Source organism: Hyperolius riggenbachi, chromosome 1 (genome assembly GCF_040937935.1).
Source record: "Hyperolius riggenbachi isolate aHypRig1 chromosome 1, aHypRig1.pri, whole genome shotgun sequence".
Taxonomy (NCBI): domain Eukaryota; kingdom Metazoa; phylum Chordata; class Amphibia; order Anura; family Hyperoliidae; genus Hyperolius; species Hyperolius riggenbachi.
In genome coordinates this window covers 135,592,581-135,618,339 of record NC_090646.1, presented here as the reverse complement: position 1 = coordinate 135,618,339, position 25,759 = coordinate 135,592,581, and the positions used below count along the sequence as shown (strand labels likewise).

General features: G+C 45.1%; 1 protein-coding gene across 2 annotated transcripts in view; it reads right to left on the bottom strand.

Annotated features, from left to right (window-relative positions):
* LOC137566578 (multifunctional protein ADE2-like) overlaps positions 1-25,759 on the bottom strand; it is an 86,890-nt gene that overhangs the window by 56,978 nt on the left and 4,153 nt on the right. For both annotated transcript variants that reach the window (XM_068278603.1, XM_068278604.1), the window contains exons 2-4: positions 18,899-19,336; positions 15,451-15,528; positions 9,254-9,340 (exon numbers count right to left, since the gene is read on the bottom strand). In XM_068278603.1, the coding sequence (XP_068134704.1) occupies positions 9,254-9,340; positions 15,451-15,528; positions 18,899-19,336 (603 nt within the window). The remainder of the gene's footprint in view (positions 1-9,253; positions 9,341-15,450; positions 15,529-18,898; positions 19,337-25,759) is intronic.

Here is a 25,759-nt window from a genome sequence, read left to right as displayed (position 1 = left end):
CAGATGAGCAGAAAGCAAGGTGGAGCTCAGTACAGGAATACGGTATTTACTGGTTTTAAGTCTCATTTTAGCCAGTTACACCACAAAGTTTCAAAATAATATATCCTAAGCAGTAATGTGGGCCTAGGGTGGGGCGCTGACTCTCCAGGACTCTTTCTCTCCTCTCCTTCTTTTCTACTCTTCTTACATTTATCTACTAGAGATGGATACTTGGGGAGCTGGCGAGATTTCTTTGCCCTCTCCATATGGGAAACTACAGTATACAGTGGTTTGCAAAAGTATTCGGCCCCCTTGAAGTTTTCCACATTTTGTCACAAACATGAAACAATTTTATTGGAATTCCACATGAAAGACCAATACAAAGTGGTGTACACATGAGAAGTGGAATGAAAATCATACAGGATTCCAAACATTTTTTACAAATAAATAGCTGCAAAGTGGGGTGTGTGTAATTATTCAGCCCCCTTTGGTCTGAGTGCAGTCAGTTGCCCATAGACATTGCCTGATGAGTGCTAATGACTAAATAGAGTGCACCTGTGTGTAATCTAATGTCAGTACAAATACAGCTGCTCTGTGATGGCCTCAGAGGCTGTCTAAGAGAATATTGGGAGCAACAACACCATGAAGTCCAAAGAACACACAAGACAGGTCAGGGATAAAGTTATTGAGAAATTTAAAGCAGGCTTAGGCTACAAAAAGATTTTCAAAACCTGGAATATCCCACGGAGCACTGTTCAAGCGATCATTCAGAAATGGAAGGAGTATGGCACAACTGTAAACCTACCAAGACAAGGCCGTCCACCTAAACTCACAGGCCGAACAAGGAGAGCGCTGATCACAAATGCAGTCGTCAAGAGGCCCATGGTGACTCTGGACGAGCTACAGAAATCTTCAGCTTAGGTGGGGGAATCTGTCTATAGGACAACTATTAGTCGTGCACTGCACAAAGTTGGCCTATATGGAAGAGTGGCAAGAAGAAAGCCATTGTTAACAGAAAAGCATAAGAAGTCCCGTTTGCAGTTTGCCACAAGCCATGTGGGGGACACAGCACACATGTGGAAGAAGGTGCTCTGGTCAGATGAGACCAAAATGGAACTTTTTGGCCAAAATGCAAAACGCTATGTGTGGCAGAAAACTAACACTGCACATCACTCTGAACACACCATCCCCACTGTCAAATATGGTGGTGGCAGCATCATGCTCTGGGGGTGCTTCTCTTCAGCAGGGACAGGGAAGCTGGTCAGAGTTGATGGGAAGATGGATGGAGCTAAATACAGGGCAATCTTGGAAGAAAACCTCTTGGAATCTGCAAAAGACTTGAGACTGGGGCGGAGGTGCACCCCTCAACAGCTCTTTTGAGAGCTAATCTTGTTCTTGTGATCTATTTGTGTGTGTGTGTGTGTGTGTGTGTGTGTGTGTGTGTGTGTGTGTGTCCCACAGACACTTGTGTTTCATAGACAGCCTTGGTAATTTCTACTGTGTGTGCCACTGCCAGGCCCAGCACATTCAGTGACTACCTGTGTGTGTGACAGGTGCACATTGTAATACCCATCACTGCATATACCTACCTGTTATTCACTTCAGTGCACCCATCTACCTACGTGAGCGCACAAAGTGTCACTGTGCCTGTCCGGTACCTGTCTGTGTGTGACAGGTGCACATTATAATACCCATCACTGCATATACCTACCTGTTGTGTTCACTGCACCCACCTACGTGAGTGTACACAGTGTGATATACCACTCCGTGCATACCTGTTAACTGCACCTGTGCGACTGCACATTGTATTAGTCCAAGTCAGTGCATACCTTTCACTTCATCCCCCCAATATGGACAAAACAAAAGACAGTGGTAGGCCACCTGGCAGGTCTGTTCGAGGTCGCACTGTCGTGATTTTGGGTGGCCCTCGACCAAAGTACAGTGTTCAGAAGAAGGCATGTGCCATCAACCCCCAATATTGTCAGGACGTAGTTGACTATTTAATACAGAACACCTCATCTTTCTCAGCTTCCGCATGGAAGCGTGACATATCTTCCTCCTCCTGCTCTGATTCTGGCACCCCATTTAAACACTCAGTCGGCCGCCACCACCAAAGTGCCATCACCCCAGTGCTCAGTGGTGTGGACATTTTTGTGTGTCTGCCTCAGATGAGCAATGCCATCTGTACTCTCTGCCACTGAAAATTGAGCCGTGGAAAGACCAAGACCCGCGTAGGGACAACTACCTTACAAAGGCACATGATTACAAAGCACAAACTGCAATGGGATGACCACCTGAGGAAAAACAGCACATAAAAGCAAAGCCACACACCGCAGTACAAGATACCAGGCCGGAATTTTTTGTCAAAAAAAAGGCGATACCTAAACTGTGCTGTGAAGTTGAAAGGCAAGTGGTGACATCTCTGGCACACAGCGTTGGGTCAAGGGTCCATCTGACCACGGATGCCTGGTCTGCAAAGCACACTCAGGCCTGCCCGAAGACTAAGTCAGTCCCCACACACACAGCATATCTTCCTGCACGCTGTGTGACTGCCTGCCCCAAGACTAAGTCGCTCCCCACACAGCATCTCTGCCCGCAGGCCGGTTGTCTGCCTTCTCCGCCACCACCAACAGGGTCCAGGACTCCAGATAGATTCCTGAATTTTTAAGCTAGCAGCTTTTTTTTTTGCTAGCAGCGGCCACTATAATAATTTTTCTGGTGCGTGTACATGCCTGCCCAATTTTTCTGGCTCCACTGCAGCTTCAACAACAAAACAAAAGGCATGTACATGTGCCAATTCCCCTTTGTGATCATTACCTTGCCGCGGTGAAGGGGCTTGTGTATCACAATGAAGCAATGACCGACGGTTATATGAGTGTGTCGGGGGGGCACATCCATGATAATAAGGTCATTGCTTCATTGTGGACAGACCAAATTTGATCAGCTGGACAGTCACTGTTCTGTCATTCAGCTACCTCAGTCCGGCTACCATATGGGCTGGAAAGCCGCCATCACCTGCACGTTCGTCATGGTGCGCACCAGTCCAGCATGGCCAACACTACACAAACAGCTGTTTGCGGTGCGTTACACAGTGAGTTTGGTGTGCCAGTGTGAAGCAGTACTCTAATTACACTCCCTGATTGATGTATACACATGCAAGATATTTTAAAGCACTTTATGCCTGCAATTTAGCATTCAATGTGATTTCTGCCCTTAAAACTCTGCTTTGTGTCAAATCCAGATTTTTCCCCGGGACTTTTGGCGTCCAGGTGTTAGACCCCTTGAAACATCTTTTCCATCACTTTTCTGGCCAGCATAAGTGTTTCTAGTTTTCAAAGTTCGCCTCCCCATTGAAGTCTATTGTGGTCGAGAAAGTTCGCACGGACCCGAACTTTCGCGGAAGTTCGCGTTTGCGGTTCGCGAACTGAAAAATCGGTGGTTTGGGTCATCTCTACTCACCTGTGCATGTTTGCGGTTTTCTGCAAAACATGCACTGTTGGTGGTACTTGAGGACAGGGTTGAAAAGCCCTGCCCTAAAAGACTGGCAGCTGTAATTGCAGCAAAAGGTGGTTCTACAAATTATTGACTCAGGGGGCTGAATAATTGCGCACACCCCACTTTTCAGTTATTTAAAAAAAAATTTGGAATCATGTATGATTTTCGTTCCACTTTTCACACGTACACCACTTTGTATTGGTCTTTCACGTGGAATTCCAATAAAAGTGATTCATGTTTGTTGCAGTAATATGACAAAATGTCGAAAACTTCAAGGGGGCCGAATACTTTTGCAAATCACTGTATGTTGTTTTATTGTATACGTGTTATTGCTAAGGTTTAGGAGTGGCTGCTTCCCCCCACCCCCCTGACTCATTTTACCTAGTTGTCTGTATGTTTTAACAGCTACGGTCTTTATCTGAGCTATAACACGAGGTGCCATAGTGCTGTTGGAGCTAATAGTGGTCTACTAATATGATGTTCACTACACTGCGAGGGAGCATATTATTGTTCAAATTTGTAATCCTTGCTGCACAGTGTGTATACTACTATTAAAAATATTAAAACTTAATAAAAATATTGGAAATAAAAGTTGTGAAAATAAAGTATCAAAATCCTAACTATGAATGACAGAAAGTGCGAGAGAGAAATGAGGAAGAGGGAGATTAAAGGAGAGGGTGAGAGTGAGTGAGAGAGAACTGATGGTATGTCTGCTCTTTGGCATCACCAACAGTCATGGTGAGTCTGGCAGGTCGTCCTTCCAAACATGAACTGAGATTGATGGAAATTTCCATCCTCCATTTTAAAAATGGCGATGATGCCGCCAAAACTCCCGGGTCTGCACTCTGCTAACCAGTAATAATATCCTAATCCTAACATTTGTATAACACTTTTCTCCTGTACTCAATGTGCTCAAGAGCTGCAGCCACTAAGGGCGCACTCAAGGGGCCGCCCTGCAGTGTTAAGAAGTCTTGCCCAAGGACTTCTTACTGAATAGGTACTGACAAATACGACTAGATCTAGTCAGAACTGGAAGCAATCATTGTTAGAAGAAAATAGCAGGCTTCTGTGAGTAACGGACGGTAAGTTAAAGTATGCAATATTCATTTTCAGGTACATCATGTGCCTATTTTAAATAATTTTACGCGGTTCAGGTTCACTTACAGATGGCCAACCAAAGTTTCAAAAGATTGACTCCTTACTGAAATTATTCAGTTCAGAAGGAATTGATTCATACCAAATAAAGCACATTGATTTTCAGTAGATTCTAGCACAGAATCTATTGAAAACTGATCAAACCACAGCACTGTGGTGTTCCATGCAGTGCAACGCTAAAGGTTATCGATCTACCACTGCTCCTGTTCCGCAGTCAATCAACCTAGATTTTCCATCCTGTCCGATACTTTGATCGGACTTGAATTGATCAGACATTTTAAGGGAATAGATTTCCATCCGATTCGATCAGCATGTAATGGAATGGGAAAACCGATGTTTATATGGGCACTATTACAGTTTCAGTTTATATTTTAATAAAGTATGCATTTCTCTCCATAAATTGCAGTTTTAAGACTTAAATAGACAGACCTATTTAAAAAGACAATCCAAAGAGCAATCAGTATGTGCAATGTACAAAACGTCAAGGAAAGCAGATAGGTTTCCTATTACTGCAGCAGTCTCAGTTTATGACTGATTGGCCACTGTCCTTATAACACAAGCTTGATCACGAGCTCTTGTGATTTCATCCAAAAGTACGCAATACCCATCACATGGGGGTCAGGATGTGCAACAGGCTTAGCCACACTGCCAGGTCACCGTTCATGGACAGGACAATGAACTCTGGAGGTAACAGTTCTGACCTCCTCATGGCTGTTCCAGTAAAATAACCTCATTCTTTCTCAATCTGACTAATATTAAATGTCCTGGCCCATTTATAAGCCTACCACTCATTGTGCCCACAAATGGCTGCATAGTGTAATGGTTAAGAATGCCATCCATAAATGGCTGGATAGTGTAATGGTTAAGGGCTCTCCCTCTGACACAGGAGACCTGGGTTCAAATCTAGTCTGTTCCTGTTCAGTGCGTACTATTACAGCCAGCACCTATTCAGCAAGGAGACCTTGGGCTAGACTCCCTAACACGACTACTGCCTACTGAGCATGACCTAGTGACTGCAGCTCAAGTGCTTGGAGTCCGCCAGGAGAAAGCTCAATTTAAAATGTTATTTGTCTTTGTATACTGGGTGGCATGCATTTATAATAAGCACGTAACTTACTGGTATTGGTTATTAAAACTGGCAGCATGTCAGTCATACAGGGTAAAGAGACAGAACACCCCTGTGTTGTTCAAGTGTCATGCTTACATCATATGAATGTATGCCAGCCTCATGAATAGGGAGGCATGTTTCCTGTTGCAGCATGACAGTGTCATGGATTCTTGGAGTATGACCAAGTGGAAATTAACTCAATCAGAAGCAAAGGAAGGGTTTGTTTGAATTTCCACTGCTTCTGCATCTATGTAGAGACAGAACTGTTCATAAGAAGTGTTCTCCATTGTCACTAGTTTCCTGTATTCCTGTCACCACCTGTGATATGTGGTAACTGTGTGTGTGAGGATATACTCAGTAATTAGGCCCGGTTCACATTAGCGTTCCAGGTCCGGCTTCCCCGGACCCGGAACGCTCCGTACACAGCGGATGGTGAACGGATACATTGTTAATCAATGTATCCATTCACACTCGTGCGCCGTCCGGATCCGATCCGGGAACGCAGCTCCGGGTCGGTCCGGCTTTTTTTCCAACATGCGCTATTTTTCAGTCCGTCCCGGTGAGGCTGCGGACCCGGGCCGGATCCTGACCCGAACATGCGGCCCATGCTGTGCAATGAGAAACGGATGTTTCTCATCACACTGGCAATAGGACCGGATGCTTCCAGCACCGGTCCTATGCCACTTGGGGGGCCCGGACTACACGCCGGTATCCCCCATGCTTGCAGTGCCTTTCCGGCACTGCAAAGTATCTAGTTCCGGCTACTTTATTGTAGCCGGAACTGATACATGCATCCGGCGCAACTTGTGGCCAGCGCAGAGACCCGTACGGTCTCTTTGCGGCCCCCGGACACTTGCGGACTCGAACCGCAAGTGTGAATGGGGCCTTAGGCAATCAGGACGTATCCTGAGGGCTTGCTTCCATATAGCGTGCTTTCATGCGCACTTATGGAAACACGATCGCAGGGACAGCAGACAGTGCATAGACTGCACTGTATGCCATTTCCATTCACGCGCGGCGATTCACCGCTGAATTGCCACGCACGGTTTTCTGCATTTCGGGGTGCATCAGCCTGCGATCCCATTCAGTATATTGAATGGTATCGCAAGCCCCGCCCCCCTCCGGGAGTGACGTGCAGAGCGACAGGGCTCTGCACTGCATGGAAACAAGCCCTAAAGCTGGCCATACATGTATTGATTTTTACGGGAAGTTTCCATCAGTACGATCAAATCTGCTGTTTGTAACACAAGCAGCCGCATAGATCGGTTTGCAGCAAAAAAAAAAAATCAATCAAAATGGACTAGACAGTAAATTTTGGTGGATTGGAAGTGGTGGGGGAGCAGCAGTAGATCAATGGCCCATAGCGTTACACTGTATTAAACAGTACAGCACTGCAGTTCCATCTATCTATTTTATGGGTGGAATTGATCCCTCTATGATTACATTCAGATCAGAGAGGGATTGATCTGTTAGCTACATTGGGCAGATATATATGCATATGTGGCCACCTTAACTACACCCAACACTGGGTGAGAATTTGACTTTAGCCCCTTGACTATGGGAAACAGGGGGAACAAAAAGAGTAACAGACAATACACAGAGGAATGTGAATCCAGCAGGAACATACCTCTGTGCTTACCGTAGCTAGCTTTGCCTCGGGTCAGCTATACTTTCACTGTTAGTTGAATTATAAGACTGTGGCATTCCAGAAAAGTGCTATTTAGAATTGAGACTATAGATACAATTGTTTATCTCATAAGTTTACTTTTACCTCCGGTTTGCTTTAAAGCGGACCTGAACTCAGAACTTCCTCTCTGCTCTAAAAGATACACAACAGCATAATAACCTTTAAAGAAGAGCATTTCTTTGTTACAGCTGATACAAATCCTGCCCTAAATCTGCAGTGTGTCTGTTTCCTGCTTTCATGGAAGCAGACATAGGGTTAATCCTGTGTTTACAAATTAGCTGCTCTGCTGAGGCAGCCAGCTGACAGAACTGAGAGATCAAATTATAGTTGTTATTAGTCACAGATGGGGGGCAATAAACAGGCTAAACTCTCTAAATACATACAGTATAGGGTGGTCGTTTCTATGTTTCCTTCTGTCCTGTGCAAGAGTTCAGGTCCACTTTCAGGGAATCTGCAGTATTAGACCTATTGTCTCACATACAAGCACAGTGCTCCATTACCAGCTGTCTTAGTAAATTTCTCAACAGGCTACAAGAGTACTGTGGCATAGATGGCATTGTTCTCCGGTGGTTTAACTCCTTCCTAGCTGGCAGAACACAAAGGGTAGCCTTAGGGCCCTTCCTCTCCAACCCTGGCTGTACCACTAAAATACGGTGTACCTCAGGGCGCAATATTATCCCCTTTACTTTTCACCATATACATGCTGCCACTTGGAGAAATCATACAAAAACATGGCCTGACATATCATTGCTATGCTGATGACACCCAGCTATATTTGTCATTCAAACCTGACGTCACAGACCCTACTCCACAAATAAACGCATGCTTAGCTGAGCTTCAGGAGTGGATGAATAATAATTGGCTAAAACTTAATGCTGACAAAACTGAGGTTTTTGTTATCGAGGGCCAGGGCTCAACAGCAAAGCAGCCCCAGTCTCAACCAATACCGCTAAGGATAGAGAGCTCAGACCTGAACAACTCAGACTGTGTGCGCAGCCTGGGAGTACTGATTAATGGGAAATTAAGCTTCAGGAATCAAATCTCAGCTGTTGTGAAACATTCCTTCTTTCATCTAAGGAATAGTGCAAGGATTAAACCTCTAATTCCTTCAGAGGATCTTCCAACCCTAGTTCATGCCTTCGTCACATCAAGGTTAGACTACTGCAACGTCCTCTACACAGGCCTGCATAAGAATTACGCCGCCTGCAATTACTACAGAATGCCGCCGCAAGGCTGTTAACAAGCCATCCCCGCCATTGCCACATAACACCAACCCTGTGCTCACTCCACTGGCTACCGATAAAATGGATTCTGTTTAAGATTGGTTTACTGATATTCAAATCCTTGCACAATCTGGGCCCTGGATGCCTGAAGGACTTGTTGCAACTGCATCACACCCCCCATAATCTTAGATCAAAAGGACATAACACCTTGGTCACCCCCAGAGTCCACCTCAAAACCTTTGGAGACAGAGCCTTTTGTCATGCTGCCCCTACACTTTGGAACTCCCTGCCACACCCAATCAGGACAGCTCCATCCCTGGAAGCATTTAAGTCTAAACTGAAAACCTACCTCTTCAGTCTGGCATTCATGAACATCTGACTATCTCCTCTGTAACACAACCCAGCCTGCAACCCTGTATTAATCTGAGACACAACTATGCGCTTTGAGTCCTATGGGAGAAAAGCGCTTTACAAATGTTATTGTATTGTAATGTAAATGTCCCCAAGTGAATAGTCAGGTATACGGCACAGGAATTAGAAAGGTGCTAATCAAGAATCTCTTCTAGCGTATTACTGGCTTCATATAAACATGCTGCACACTCTCACCTACAGAGGAGGTTTCTTCTTTTACATGGATTGTGGTTATGTTTCCTGCAGCAGGCGAGTCTTGGTTGTCCCTCTCAGGAGATTGCACTACAAATGAACAGGAGCATCAGTGAGAGCATGATACATGATGTACGTAAATACAGTACAAATATATAGCTGAATATTATAGAAAAGTATTTACCAGCAAGACTTAACATAATGTAGAGACATTTGACCTAATGATGGCATGGCTCTGATTCTTAAAGTCTTAGATCACCCTCTCTCATCCCATTTGATGCAGCCATTCCACAGAAATCCTCTCTGGTAAATTCAGTCATGAGACCCAGATATTCTTCTACAAAGCATGGTTCAATGGGTGTTCCCCAGCTTTGGAACAGCTCTAACTGCTGAGCACAGAGCCACCCACCCACTTTCCTCCTATGCTGCTAAGACATTAACCCTGCAAAGAGAGCACTTCAGCCAAGCAAATGAATACTAGGAGGTCCGTCTGAGCTGTAGTGCTGGTCGCAAAGAGTAAAACTCAGCAGAGGGAGACAAAGAACAAGGCCAGGTCACTTGCTCCAATATTGAAAGACTGGATAGAGCTTCTCCCTAATTATTTTGTGCTTGTGGGCATGGATGGGATTGGAGGGTGTGTGTGTGTGTGCGTGTGTGTGTGTGTGTGTGTGTGTGTGTGTGTGTGTGTGTGTGTGTGTGGTGGTTGTTGAAAGCCTCTTTCAAGTAAAAATGCACTTTTGTCTCTTGTTTCAACAGCAACGGGAACTAAATACCACAACCACTTTGTATTTCTGACAATAAATATGATGAATGTAACTTATGTGCAATGCACAAAACTCTGTACATTGTTGAAGAGGACCATTTATGAAAACATATGCATATGCCAAAGCCTGCAATGTAGGCCTGCTGCAAGGATTGGCAGGTGATAGGGTTAATCTCGACCACTTGTTCTATCACAACCCACCCCCAGCTCAGGATCCAATAAACCTGCAGCGCCGAGTAGGTGGTAGGCCACAGAGCTTTGGAAGACTAGGCAGCATGGTGGTGTAGTGTATAGCACTGTTATTTATTTATTGTATTTATAAAGCACCAACATATTACGCAGCGCTGGACAATAAATAGGGATACATACAATATTTAGGGGTGGCATACAGCAAAATGACAATACCTGAATACAAGAAAGACCAGATCATGCAGCACAGTAGGAGTACAAGGTAATGCTTAGTCACTGGAGGGGAGCATGGAGATTAGGCAAGTTAGGTTCACTCAGATGCCTAGCATGGGTTCACAGTAATGGAGGTGCATGATCAGGTAGGACACAAAAGGAGGAGGACCCTGCCCAAAGGCTTACAATCTAGAGGGGGAGGTAAGGACACGAAAGGTAGGGGACCAGAGTTCAGCTGTGGGTTTAGAGCACTTGTGAGGGGTAGTAGGCCAGAGTGAAAAGGTGAGTTTTGAGGGCTTTCTTGAAGATGTTGAAGGAGGGGGCTACCCTAATGGGTGGAGGTAGGGAGTTCCATAGTGTTGGAGCAGCTCTTGAGAAGTCCTGGAGGCGTGCATGGGACTGGGTGATGCGGGGGCGGTTAGGCGAAGTTCATTGGAAGAGCGGAGTGAGCGGCTAGGTGTGTACCTCTGAGTAAGATCAGAAATGTACGGTAGGTTGGACAGGTTTTGTGGACAGATTTGTAGGTCAGACACAGTATCTTGAATCTGATTCTGGACTGGATAGGAAGCCAGTGGAGGGATTCAAGGAGGGGATCCGCCGTGGTGGAGCGATAGGAGCAGTGGATAATTCTGGCTGCCGCATTCATGATGGACTGCAGTGGGGCTGTTCGGGTCATAGGGAGACCAGACAGCAGGGCATTGCAGTAGTCAAGGCGGGAAATTATGAGGGCATGGATGAGGAGTTTGGTGGTGGCAGAGGTAAGGAAAGGGCGAATCTTACAGATGTTACGAAGGTGAAAGTTGCAGGACTTTGTGAGGTTTTGGATGTGGGGAGTGAAGGAGAGTGCGGAGTCCAGGGTGACACCCAGACAGCGGGCTTGAGAGGTAGGGTGAATGGTAGTGTGGTTAACAGTGACATGCACATCTGGGAGGTTTATGGATGTCCGGGGTGGGAAGATCATACATTCCGTTTTGTCTAGGTTTAGTTTCAGGAACCTAGCGGACATCCAGGAGGAGATGGCTGATAGGCAGGAGGAGACCTTGTCCATTGTAGTGGTGGATATGTCAGGGGTGTGGAGGTAGATCTTGGTGTCATCAGATGCCTTGTAGCGCTGGGTCAAAGTGTAAGAATTATAATGTTCTACACATCATATAAAGTGCAAAGTGACATTTACAGGCTGTTTCTATAGATGCATCTAATTTAATAGATACATCATGTCAGTGCAGCTCATCAAGGTTAGTAATAATAGTCTAAAGTGCCGAGTATCCAGTATAAATGAGGGAAGCTACTTACCTTGTACCAGAGTGAGTATGGTATGGGTGCCTCTGTTAGCCCCGCTCACGGCATTTACAATAATAATACAATAACATTTCTATAGCGCTTTTCTCCCATAGGACTCAAAGCGCTTAGGCTCTCTCAGATTCAGTAATTAGTAGGATAAAGTATTCACACAACAAAAGTTATATTTCTGCAAATGCCAGACTGAACAGGTGGGTTTTCAGTCTGGATTTAAACACGTCCAGGGATGGGGCTGTCCTGATCTGTTGAGGTAAGGAGTTCCAAAACATAGGGGCAGCATGACAGAAGGCTCTGGGACCAAAAGTTTCCAAGTGGACTCTGGGTATGACTAGATTATTAGAACCTGTGGATCTGAGAATGCGGGGATTGCTACGCAGCTGTAACATATCTTTCATGTATCCAGGGCCTAGATTATTCAGGGATTTAAATGTCAGTAGGCCGATCTTGAATAGGACCCTCCATTCTATAGGTAGCCAGTGAAGGGAATGCAGGACTGGCGTTATGTGGCAGTGACGGGGTTGGTTGGTTAGCAGTCTGGCAGCAGTATTCTGTATCAGCTGTAGGCGGTACAAGGCCTTTTTTGGAAGGCCAGTGTAAAGAGCATTGCAGTAGTCCAGTCGGGATGTGATGAAGGCGTGGACTAAGGTTGGCAGATCTTCTGGGGGTATGAGGTGCTTGATTTTTGCAATGTTCTTCAGGTGAAAATAGGATGATTTCACCACAGCAGAGATTTGAGTTCTGAAGTTTAAATCCCCATCAATTAGAACTCCCAGGCTACGCACATGATCAGAGCTGCGTAGATCCGTGCCTCCTATTCCCAGTGGTGAAGACTGCAAGTTAAGTTGTTTTGTTATCATGCTCTGCCCTCCAATCAGAAGGACTTCAGTTTTGTCTGCATTTAGTTTCAGCCAGTTGTCATTCATCCATTGCTGTAGTTCACGTAAGCAGGCGTTTATAGTTAGAGTTGGGTCTGTCACACCAGGCTTGAAGGAAAGATATAGTTGGGTGTCGTCTGCATAGCAGTGGTATGTCAGGCCATGTTTTTGGATTAGTTTTCCCAACGGTAGCATGTAAATTGTGAAAAGCAGGGGAGAGAGGATTGAGCCCTGGGGCACCCCATACTTAAGTGTTACAGGGGTGGACACATGCTATAAATAGAAAAGCGTGTGGGCTTTTTTGTGTTTTAAATAAATACTTTTCCTGTACTACTGGTATTTTGTCTTCAAGAGAGGTAGATAGTACCTCTCATTTTAATCACTAGAAATCTGTCAAAAATTATAATTCTAACACTTGGGTGCCTCCATTCCTATGAGTTCTTAGCTAAACCTCCTTCTGGAGGCAATAGGTTTTTTTCCCAAAAGCTACAAACCCAGGAGAGTGACCTGGCAGGACCTGGAAAGCCGAGCAGGGACATTTAATTTACCGCTGGCTTATACGGTGGCTGCAGGGATCTGCAACCCACCTTTGTGAGTATAGTTACATATACTTACAACTTTCCACTCTATCAGGTAGATTCACTAAACGCAGCAAACACAAGCAGCACAGGGTAAAATTACTTTTAAGTTACACGCGATACTTACAAGTGCCGCACGATGTCCTGTAACGTGACTGCGAAACTTCACTAGCGCGGCGGCTACTACGTTAATTAAGGATAGCACATAAATTAAGAGCGCACGCTACACTGCCAGGACCGCACGTAGCGGGCGTTAATTTTATCCCGTGCTGCTTGTGTGCATTACGGTTAGTGAATCTACCGATATTAACAATTCTACATCATGAGGCTCCTGGTCTCTCTTTTTGCTTAGGTATTCATGAGTATTAGGTTACTACGAGGATCACCAAAATTCCCCTATGATTATGGTAGAAATTAGTTTGTGAGCTCCTCTGAGGGAGTTAGTGACAAGACTATATACTATGTACAGCCCTGCAGAAGATGTTGGCGCTATATAACTACTAAATAATAATAAAAACTGTTTAAATTTCTCTGACACTGCACCTTTTTACAATGCACCTTTCTTTGGCAGGTTTTAGTGTTACACATCAATTGCCATGCATAGAGTAAAACTTGCACTACGGCCCATAGCACTTTATCTACACCACTCTTCCTGCTCTTTCCAAACAATTTATTAAGCCGATTACAGCTCCTAATTATCCAGGATAGTTGAAGATTCCAGACCACCTTGAGCTTTCAGCTGGTGTGCAAAGGATGTTGGAAAATCCTATATAATAAAATGTCTGTGTCCCAGCATGTGTCTCCTGTCTCTGTGTAGCTGGGTCCGTGCTTTTTGCTACTGCGCATGTGCGCAGCACAGACCCACCCTCACAAAGACAGCCACTAACATGCGGTGGGGGCAGCGAGAAACACAGACCTGGAGCTCGTTTTTAAACGGGCTTGGGTCTACTAGTAAATATATAAGACTATTGGTGATCACATGTAACGCTACTTACCGGTCCTTGGATTCCAGTAGCAACTTCTCGTTAGCCGGGGGACTTCCAGGATCGAAGTCCCTGGGTGGCGCGACTGAATCTCGCTAGATACACGCAAGCACGCCCTCACTCTGATCATGCTGGCAGCGGTGGGAGAGTCAGAGTATTTAAATCCTGAACTTTCACCATTCCAGTGCTGGTGCATCACCACACAGCCACTGGATGCCCCCACACTGTCTCCTGCCTGTCTGATTAGTTCCAGTCTGTGTTTCCCTGCCTTGCCAGCTAGTCTGCCTGTTTGGCACTAATCTGTCTACCTGCCCGCCTTGGTCAGTCAGCCTGTCTGTTTCCTGATCCTTACCAGTCTATCCTGATCCCTGCCAGTCCTGTCATTCACCTGTCTACCCTGTCGCTACCCATCTGCCCTGTCAGCCAGTCTGGGCCCCATCAGTACAGCCTCATCAGTAAGGCCCTGACAGTATAGCCCGTCAATACAGCCCAGTCTGCCCCTTCTAGGCTGTCTCTTTCAAGCTGCACATTCCAGTACTTTGGCACTTATCCAACGTCACCTGCTCTGTACTTCAGTACTTATCTAGCTAGTCCCCGTTCAGTCTGTTCCATCCAGCCTGTCCCTTCCAGTCCATCCCGTCAAGCCACTCCTGTCCAGTCCAGTCCTTCCCGTCAAGCCACTCCTGTCCATCCTGTCCAGTCCTTCCCATCCAGCCATTCCTGTCCAGTCCTTCCAATCCAGCCATTCCTGTACAGTTCTTCCCATCCAGCCATTCCTGTCCAATTCTTCCCATCCAGCCACTCCTGTCCGTCCTGTCTAGTTCTTTCCATCCAGTTTGTCCCGTCCTCACTGTCCTGTCAAGTTAGTTTTGTTAGTCAGTCCCGTTATGTACTCCTTCCCTATCGTCCAGGTACCCCTTCTGTTCTTCTTGTCACTAGTGGGGTAGTCCTAGGGGTTGTGACCTGGCGAGCACCAGGCAGCAAAGTAGTCCGACACCCATTAGAGGTGAAGGCCCATCATCCCTTGTGGGGTGCGCTGGTGAAGACCCATTCTCGCTTAGATTTCATGCCCTGGGGCTGCCCATATCTGTAACCAGTGACAAGATCAATAGAACCTTGACATCAGGATTACCAGAACATCCTCAGGAAAATAGGAATAGGGTCAGTCTCTGGTGGAACCAGCTCACGACTCGTAAGTTACAAATCAGCAAATCAGCAGAGCCTCAACGTTTCGTTCAAGTTTGGTTACTCATTTGTAACCCTCATACTCCAGGCATAGATAATCACACTAATATCTTACCGGTAGTATCGAGATCCTCTTTTAAAATGGGTGCACCATTATTCATGAGGTTTTCATTCACAGGGTCAGAGACAGGACCTAAGCATTCAAAAGAGAAGATCCTCAAAGAATGTACACATTTTATAGTGCTACAAAGTAAGAGACACATCGATTTCCACGGGGTAACATGCTGCATACCCCATTATATGGTCATTTCAGGTAAGATGCATGTACTCACCACACTACAATGCTGGCAGCACACATATGGAATAGCACACAATGAAACAAATACTTGAAGGCCAATCATTCACTCCCTTTCATGTGCCCCCCTGCAATAGAAATATACTCAGTGGCATAACTAAGAAGCTTGGGGCCCCAGCACGAGTTTTAAATGGGGCCCCAACCACTCTATTGATATGGAGCCCTAAAACATATCAAGGACAGCTGCACCACTGTGACATTTAAAAGCAATGATTGGTAACTTAGGTCAGGAAGGACTCCGTGTATATGATCTGAATAGCAGTTATAAGGTTATTATTATCCGCTCCCCCGAAACTAAATCCAGATCTCATGTGGGAATGAGTGGAATATGTATGTTGGCTGCTAGTAAGCTGCTAGGAGGCAGTTCTCCCAGGTGACTTCATTTTGAATTAATTTTAGAGTGTGTTTATCTCTATCCAACATTTAAAGAGACACTGAAGCGAAAAAAAAAATGATGATATTATGATTTGTATGTGTAGTACAGCTAAGAAATAAAACATTAAGATCAGATACATCAGTGTAATTGTTTCCAGTACAGGAAGAGTTGAGAAACTCCAGTTGTTATCTCTATGCAAAAAAGCTATTAAGCTCTCCGACTAAGTTAGTCATGGAGAGGGCTGTTATCTGACTTTTATTATCTGAACTGTAATTGAACTGTTTACTTTTTCTCTGCTAGAGGAGAGGTCATTACTTCACAGACTGCTCTGAAAGACTCATTTTGAATGCTGAGTGTTGTGTAATCTGCACATATTATAGAATAATGCAATGTTAGAAAAAAACACTATATACCTGAAAATAAAAGTATGAGAATATTTTCTTTGCTGCTAATCTTCTAGTAATTATTCATAGTACACAACCAATTCATTATATCATATATTTTTTTCTGCTTCAGTGTCTCTTTAAAGGACAACTGTAGTGAGAAGAATATGGAGGCTGCCATATTTACTTCCTTTTAAACAATGTCAGTTGCCTGCCTGTCCTGCTGATCTATTTGGCTGCAGTAGTGTCTGAATAACACCAGAAACAAGCATGCAGCTAATCTTGCCAGATCTGACAATGTCAGAAACACCGGATCTGCTGCATGCTTGTTCAGGGTCTATGGATAAATGTATAAGAGGCAGAGAGTAAGCAGGATAGCCAGGCAACTGTTGCTTAAAAGGAAATAAATACGGCAGCCTCCACACACCTCTCACTACAGCTGTCCTTTAACACAGGGGCGTAACAATAGACCCTGCAAGGGATGCAGCTGCAGGGGGGCCCCAGAAGCCACAAGATACTGACAACTAAGGGCAAGAAGAGAAGAAACTTTCTGCTCTCTGCACAATTGTTCTAATGACTGCATCTGCTCAGCCACTGATGGCTAAACATATAAAAAGTTTTGTAGACAAAGATTTGTAGACTGTCCCTATTCAGTGTGCAGGGGAGGGGGCGCCATCCAAAGTTTTGCAGGGGGGCCCAGTGATTTATAGTTACTCCCCTGCTTTAACATGCAGTTATCAACTTTACTGACTTAATGTACACGATGTAATGTCCTGCCACTGGAACCAGATAAAGTATTATGCTACGCTGCGGCGGTTTTGCCATATCTGGAGGGAGCACACCTTATACTGGGATCACGTATAGGAGGTTCAGCAGCATCAGATTATTAACATATCCCGTACATGACAGCTACATAGGAAAAAATTCACTAACAGAGCATCTTACTTTAAGGTTATACAGTGTTTTTTGTCCTAGTGGCTCTTTAATATCCTTTTAAAGAAGAAGGTAGTCAAAATAAAGGATCTTCAGTTTGATCATAAAAGCATTAACAAGTAACCCCCCCCCAAAAAATAAAAAAAGGTCCTGGCATAACTGATATCAGTTCCTGGATTACCATCTGGTGCTCAGCACAAAGAATGCAAATGTTCACTGCACTGAAAATGTTGTGTTGATATGACTAAGAGTACCCACCTATTATTTTCTGGCAGGAACATTACATTTTTGTTACTGCAGGCTGCTGCGTGCATAGCCTCCCAAGCCATCAATGTGTGCTTCTAAAAAGTCTCCCACCTGAGCTCTCTGTTGCACACAGAGGCCCAAATGAAATTATTTTTTTTCTCCTGAGTTTTAGGTGATATTCTTGTCATAATATCCCTTTAAAACCAACAGAAAGAAAGAAAAAACTCAAAATAATTTTTAAAGTACTTTTCACTAACTTTTTGGTACTTTTTCATTTGCAAGGTGCTGAAAAGTTATTTTAAAAAGAAGATAAAAAAAATTAACTCCTAGAAGATAACTCAAGAGAAAAATGTAATTGCATATGGGCCATAGACCCTTATTCAATTCACTTTTTCTCCTAAATGATATGTTCACACCTGATCAATAAAATCCCCTTTAGGGCCCTTTTCCACTGGCTGCGATCCGATTTAAAAAGCGCATTGCAGCCGTTTTTCTAATCACTAGAGCACCGCGATAACATGTAAATTGTGGTGCTCTTTTTCCACTATGGCGCTTCGATCGCGATTCGTTTTTTGCCGAAACGCGATTGCCGTCCTGTGCAATTCTCATTGCAATCACGTTATACTCCCGGCGCCGGTACAGCAGAACGCCGACAGTGGGAAAAGGAGCCTGCGTGATCGCAAGCGCAGGTGATTTGCGCTTGCTAGTGGAAAAGGGCCCTAAAGCCACCAGCAAGCAAGAAAATACTCTGAATAAATTTGACAGTACTTTTTCAGCTACTTTTTGGAAAATGAAAAATTATCTCCTAGGAGAAAACTTAGGAGAAAAAGTGAATTTAATACTGGCCATAATGTCTACAATTCTGTCCAATGAAGAGTAATGCATATGGAAAGGGCAGACGATGAAAATACTATCAAGGTTATAGATAGGGAAAACCGGCGACATGAATATAGGGTTTTAACTCCCAAATATGGAAGGTAAATATAAGAAAAAAGTTGGTCATCCACTAACATCACTTATTGAACTGTGGGTCATTCATCCTTCATTTTATACCTATATTTGGTTGGCTCCAATGAATTGCTGAAGTTTTGCACATCCTCAGTGTTCTTCATATTGCTTTATCAAATAGGCCTTTACCTGATTTACACGCTCAGTGTTACTTGTAACTAGTAGTTTCTTGTAAGAAGAAAAGGTCAGCTACAAACTGTATAACATATCGTGGTTTCATGGGAGACATCACTCTTATTGTACAATTACATCTCCCACTCACCTGAAAAGCAACCGACAGTGGCTGGAACAGAACTTGAGCTTGGTATGGGTGATGGTCTTTCAGGGTTTGTCCTTCTGTGCACAGAGGGCTTGCCAGATAGAATAACATCCAGTTCTTTGAAATATCGCATGGTCTTCCATCTGTTTCCAGACTCATGAGCTTTCTTTACCACAGCATACTCATGCTTGAGGTTCTTATACTTAGTGCGGCATTGTCTCCAGTCTCTATCTATCCCTGCTTGTTGAAGTAGACTTGCAATGTGCTCAAAAATCTTCTGGTTCCTCACAGTGTCCTTCAGCTGCCCCTTGATTCTGTTATCAGACCAGATGTTAATGAGTGCCAGTGTCTCTCTAGGTGACCAGTGCTTTCCTCCTTCAATATGGACATCTGGGACAAGCAGCAGATCATTCGTACCTTCTCCAGGACTCTCTGTCTCTGCTGTAAGGAAGTAAAATCAGAATTTTCTACCATAAGCATAGGGAAATAACTATTTCCACAGCAGGATAGCCAAACCTTATCTGACACCTTTATTAGCTCCTATCCTTAATATTAGCAAACAGAGATACTCATCTCATTAGTCTGAGCACACAATGAGATTTTTTGGCAGTACTCAAAATCATGCGTAAAGGGACTCCGAGCAGTGCAGAAACTATGGAAAGATGCATATCATTTTAAAGCTCTCTTTCTCCTCTTTCCAGTGATATATAAACCGTCACTCTACACCTTTTAGTTTTCTCTATTTTCGCGATCAAAATCGCGGTTGTGGCAATTTCGATCGTGAAAATAGCGAAAACTAAAAGGCGTAGGGCGGCGATTTATATATCATTGGAAAGAGGAGAAAGAGAGCTTTAAAATGATATGCATGTTCCCATAGTTTCTGCACTGCTCGGAGTCCCTTTAAAACCATGCTGCACTTGTGGCTGCCTGAGCCTGCTGCTGCTGTTTTATAAAGTGTAACTGTCGGGCATAAAATCAAAAATCAATTCTTTTTTTTTATCTGGTAAACAAGTAATAAGGATGCTAACCAGGCAGTCGCTAGGGGCGTAGCTAGGGTTTTCAGCACCCGGGGACAAAGACAGTTTTTGTGCCCCCCTCTGTACAAATTGGGTGTGGCCACACATCAGAATGTGGTCATGGTCATAGGTGGAGTCAAAAGTTATTTAGATAGCTATATGTGCCCCCTTACCCCATTCAGATAGCCAGATGTGCCCCGCTTTAAATAGCCAAATGTGTGCCCCTTTAGTTTGCCAGATGTGCTTTCCTTCACCCTGTTTAGATAGCCAGATGTGCCCCCTTTAGATAGCCTTATTCTGCTGCTGTTAACGATTCTTCAGAGGTAGGGAGAGAAGCAGGGGCACTTCAGGCAGCCAGAGAGCCACCTCTCATGCACATGAGGGTGCAATGGCCATGCTGAGCGCCCTCACAGTGCTGCGCCCGGGACATATGTGCCCACTTGCCCACCTATAGGTACGCCTCTGCTCCATAAAAGATAATTCCCCAGTTTCCCTGGCTCTTATTTGGTACATCTGCCGGACAAAGGAAGTTGTAGGGCATGCTGTGTTTTCTTTTTTTCTTCTTTACTTTCCCCACAGACAAAACTAATGCAACCTGATTGGCTGAAGCCTCTTTCCCTCCCATTTTCCCCTCTCACACTTCTGTTCCTCTCTGATTGGCCAATATTTATCATACTGAGACAATGCACTTTCTAATGCAGAGCTAGGTAGGCGTGTCTGAAGACTGGGAGGAGGGCGGGTAAACGTAAAGCATACACAGACAGAGTAAGGGAGGAAATTATGTCAGGATTGGCTTCAAGGTAGAGTCAAAATGGAAAAAAAGGCTTTTTTTTTAACTATAGATAAAAAAATCACTAAAATCAAAATGTGGACAGTGCACTTTCTAATGCAGAGCTGGGTAGGAGCTATGCTTTATGCATATGCTATGTAAGTAGAGCAAGTATTTATCTACTTATATACTTATTAGAGATGGCCCGAACGATTCGCATGCGAACGGTTCCAGGTGAACTTTCGGTGACTTTTCCGGAAGTTCGGTTCGCCCCCATAGTGCGCCATTAGGGTCAATTTCGACCCTCTACATCACAGTCAGCAGGCACATTGTAGCCAATCAGGCTACACTCTCTCCTGGAGCCTCTCCCCCCTTATAAAAGGCAGGCAGCCCCGGGCTTTACACTCACCCGTGTGCCTGCATTACTTAGTGAAGGGACAGCTGCTGGCAGACTCTCATAGGGAAAGATTAGTTAGGCTCTTGTAGGCTTGTTAGCTTGCTCCTGGCTGATTGTTATTGTTAAAATAGCACCCCTCAACAGCTCTTCTGAGAGCTAATGTTCTCCTGATGTGTTTTTTTTTTTGGTGTTGCCCACTGACACTGACATTATACAGTCCTATCTGTTGCAGCTGGACCTTGGTAATTGTTATTACTGTGCCAGCCAGGCCCTGCCTAACTATCTATACTGAGACACCTACCTATGCCTGCCTACCTACCTATACTACGGCACCTACCTATGCCTACCTACCTATACTGGGTCTCCTACCTATGCCTAGCTTACTACTGGGGCACCTACCTATGCCTATCTACCTATACTGGGGCACCTACCTATGCCTATCTACCTATACTGGGACACCTACCTATGCCTATCTACCTATACTGGGACACCTACCTATGCCTACCTACCTATACTGGGACTCCTACCTATGCCTACCTACCTATACTGGGACTCCTACCTATGCCTACCTACCTATACTGGGACTCCTACCTATGCCTACCTACACTAGGGCACCTACCTATGCCTACCCATACTGGGACTCCTACCTATATCTAGCTACCTATACTGGGGCACCTACCTATGCCTATCTACCTATACTGGAACACCTACCTATGCCTATCTACCTATACTGGGACACCTACCTATGCCTACCTACCTATACTGGTACTCCTACCTATGCCTACCTACCTATACTGGGACTCCTACCTATGCCTACCTACCTATACTGGGACTCCTACCTATGCCTACCTACACTAGGGCACCTACCTATGCCTACCCATACTGGGACTCCTACCTATATCTAGCTAACTACTGGGGCACCTACCGATGCCTAGCTACCTATACTGGGACACCTACCTATGCCTACCTACCTATACTGGGACTCCTACCTATGCCTAGCTAACTACTGGGGCACCTACATATGCCTACCTACCTATACTGGGACTCCTACCTATGCCTATCTACCTATACTGGGACACCTAGGTATGCCTACCTACCTATACTGGGGCACCTACCTATGCCTACCTACATACAAGAAGATAATAAGGTCGTTGCTTCATTGTGGACAGACCAAATTTGATTAGCAGGACAGTCACTGTTGTTCTATCATTGAGCTACCACAGCCTGGCGACCGAATGAGCTTGAAAACCGCTATTGCCACGGTGCGCACCAGTCCAGCATGGCCGTCACTACGCAAACAGTTGTTTGCGGTGCGTTACACAGTGAGTTTGGTGTGTCAGTGTGAAGCAGTACTCTAATTACACTCCCTGATTGATGTATACACATGCAAGATGTTTTAAAGCACTTTAGGTCTGCAATGTAGCATATAATGTGATTTCTGCCCATAAAACGCTGCTTTGCGTCAAATCCAGCTTTTTCCCCAGGACTTTGGGTATGTTTCCCACTCCGCCATGCCCCCCTCCAGGTGTTAGACGCCTTGAAACATCTTTTCCATTACTTTTGTGGCCAGCATAAGTGTTTCTAGTTTTCAAAGTTCGCATCCCCATTGAAGTCTATTGCGGTTCGCGAAAGTTCGCGCGAACCAAAACTTTTGCGGAAGTTCGCAAACCTAAAATCGGAGGTTTGGGCCATCTCTAATACTTATATATGTGTTTTTTTCTGAGTTAGTATGGCTGACAGCTTCTCTTTAACGCCGCATGATCCTGTGCACAGAATGCAATAGTGCATCCTACCGGCACAGAACTCAGGTTTGAAAAGACAGCAGAGTTCCATACCTAGGTCAGGAGTTGTTTTCAGAGGCTGCTGATCATCTGATCACTGTGAGCCAATCACATTGTTCAGGAAGTAAGAAAAGAAAAAATGGTCTGAAATGTGTTAAAAAGTTATGCAAAGCATCTTGTTTGTAAGGAGTTGTTCCGTGGCCACCCACTTAGAAGCCCAAATCCGAGGTGGCTGTGGGCTGTTATTCTCCTGGTGTCTTCTGTATGTTCCAGAATTCTTATGTTCATTTATAATTATGTACACAAAATGTAAAGAGAATCTAAATTCTAAATGCATGTTTAAATGAAAATAGTTGTCACGCTATACCTCATATGTAAATCTCCTTTCTTTTGCATTATGAGTTCCACTGTATAGTTACCACTGCAGCTAATCTTGTAAATTTTACGTGGCCATACATCAGGCGACTTGGCGGCCAATCAGCCATCTGATTCAATTAATATTATCGAATCGAAAGAAAATCTGTGCCGCCAAGTGCATGCCCGATCGACGATGTGACTAATTTTGGGCCGAAAATTGGTCTTATGAATTGGTCAGACATGCTGCAAGATGTAGGGCCGTTCGAATGCACAGCGGTAATGGCGAGCAAAATCAGGATGAGCGAGCGAATGCAACAAAACCCGACGCTTCCCCCCTTATGTTCAATGTACCCCCCTGATGTCCAGTGCACTATACATTACCTGTCCTTGTCTGCCACTGGCTCCAGGTGCTGTCCTTTGTCCATACACGTGCCTCACATGGTTGCCCGAGTAACGCTGCCGCGTGTGCAGGGCAGCCATCAGGGGGGGGCAACTGACACTGCAGTGAGGGGCCCAGGGCTTCTGGGGGCCCTGGGCCCCTGAAAACGCTGGAAGGGACACATGTGCTGGCTGTGGGCCTTTGGCTAACTAACCAGCACACCGCGTTCCAGCACTGAGAGAAGAGTGACATCAGCGCTTGAACGGGAGCAGATGAGTGAGCCCACTACAGCTGGCTTTCTATACTGGGGCACCACCTATATCTGGCTACAGGCTACCTATGCTGGGCCCCCACCTATACCTGGCTACCTATACTGGGGCTGGAACCACCTATACCTAGCTACCTATACTGGGGCACCACCTATACCTGACTACCTATACTGGGGCACCACCTATACTTGGCTACCTTTACTGAGGGCACCACCTGTACCTGACTACCTATACTGGTGGAGCACCTATAGCTTGCTACCTATACTGGGGCCACCTGTACCTGGCTAACCTATACTGATGCACCACCCATACCAGGCTACCTATACTGGGGCAACTATACCAGGCTACCTATACTGGGACATCACCTATAGTTAAATACCTATACTGGGGCACCTGTATCTTGCTGGCCTATACTGGGGCAGCAGCTATACCAGGCTACCTATACTGAGGCAGCACCTATAGCTGACTACTTATACCGGGTGAAACCTATACCGGTCTACCTTTTCTGGAGGCAACTATGCTTGGATACCTATACTGGGGGCACCTATACCTGGCTAGGGCAGGGGGACGAGCTGAGGCAGAAGGGGATAATTGGTAACACAGGGGGAACAGAGGCACAGGGGGAACAGAGGCGGACAAAAAAGGCACAGGGAGAAAAGAGATGAGACGGGAACATGAGGTCACACAGAGGGACACAAAAGAGGTACAAACTGAGGTGAGACAGAGGGGGACAAAAGAGGCACAGGAAGAAAAGAGGGAGACAAAAGAAAACAGATAAAGGATAAGAACGAACCTACAAGTCCCTGTCTCATTTGTTAACCGGTGACTACCTGTATTTTGCTAGTATTTGGCTCCACCCACAACATGCCATGGTCACGCCCACTTTTTGGCACATCACACTATGCATGCCGCTTTCTTCAGTGGCAGAGCCATGCACATTTTTCGCCGTAGCGCAGTTCGCACACGGACACGGTGATGGGGTGGCTAGTGGGCGGGCACAGCAACCAGTGGGTGGGCCCAGGAAGGGGGGGCCTCAGGCCTGATGATGTGCGAGGGGCCCCAAAATTTCTGATGGCGGCCCTGCGCGTGACGTCACACACACACCCACGTGTACACCGGCAACCACGTGGGGCACATGTATGGGCAAAAGATAGCACCTGTAGCCAGTGGCAGACAAGGACAGGTAATGTATAGTGCACTGGGTACCAGGGGAATACAGTGAACATTATGGGGACAGCGTTGGGGAGACAAGGCGGCGGTTGCAGCATCACAAGACTAATTCTGGATTGATTTCAGAATGAAATTGATAGGGAATCGGCCTGTGGTGTATGGGCAGCTGACAGATCTCTTTCTAATCAGATTCAATTACAGAGAGATTTGTATCTTAGTCAAATCTACCCATACATCGCTAGATGTATGGCTACCTTTTGTCAGAAAAATCGGATCTGCATGCTTGTTCAGGATCAGTGGCTAAAAGGATTAGAGGCAGTGGATCAGCAGGATAGCCAGGCAACGTGCATTGTTTAGTGTTCAAAAGGTTCTTTATTGATAACCAATCAAATACAGTAAAAAAAAAATTGGACAGTAGTGAAGTATTATGAAGCAATGTGCAATTGTTTAATCATTTCAGCCCGCAGGGATTTTTCACCTTATGCAACAGAGCAATTTTCATCTCCCATACATTCGCTAATAACTTTATCACTAATTATCGCAATTAATCTAGATCTTGTTTTTTTTCCGCCACCAATTAGGCTTTCTTTGGATGGTACATTTTGCTAAGAATTATTTTTTTCTAAATGCATTTCACAGGAATATTAAGAAAAAAATGGAAAAAATCATTATTTCTCAGTTTTCAGCCATTATAGCTTTAAAATAATACATGCTACCATAATTAAA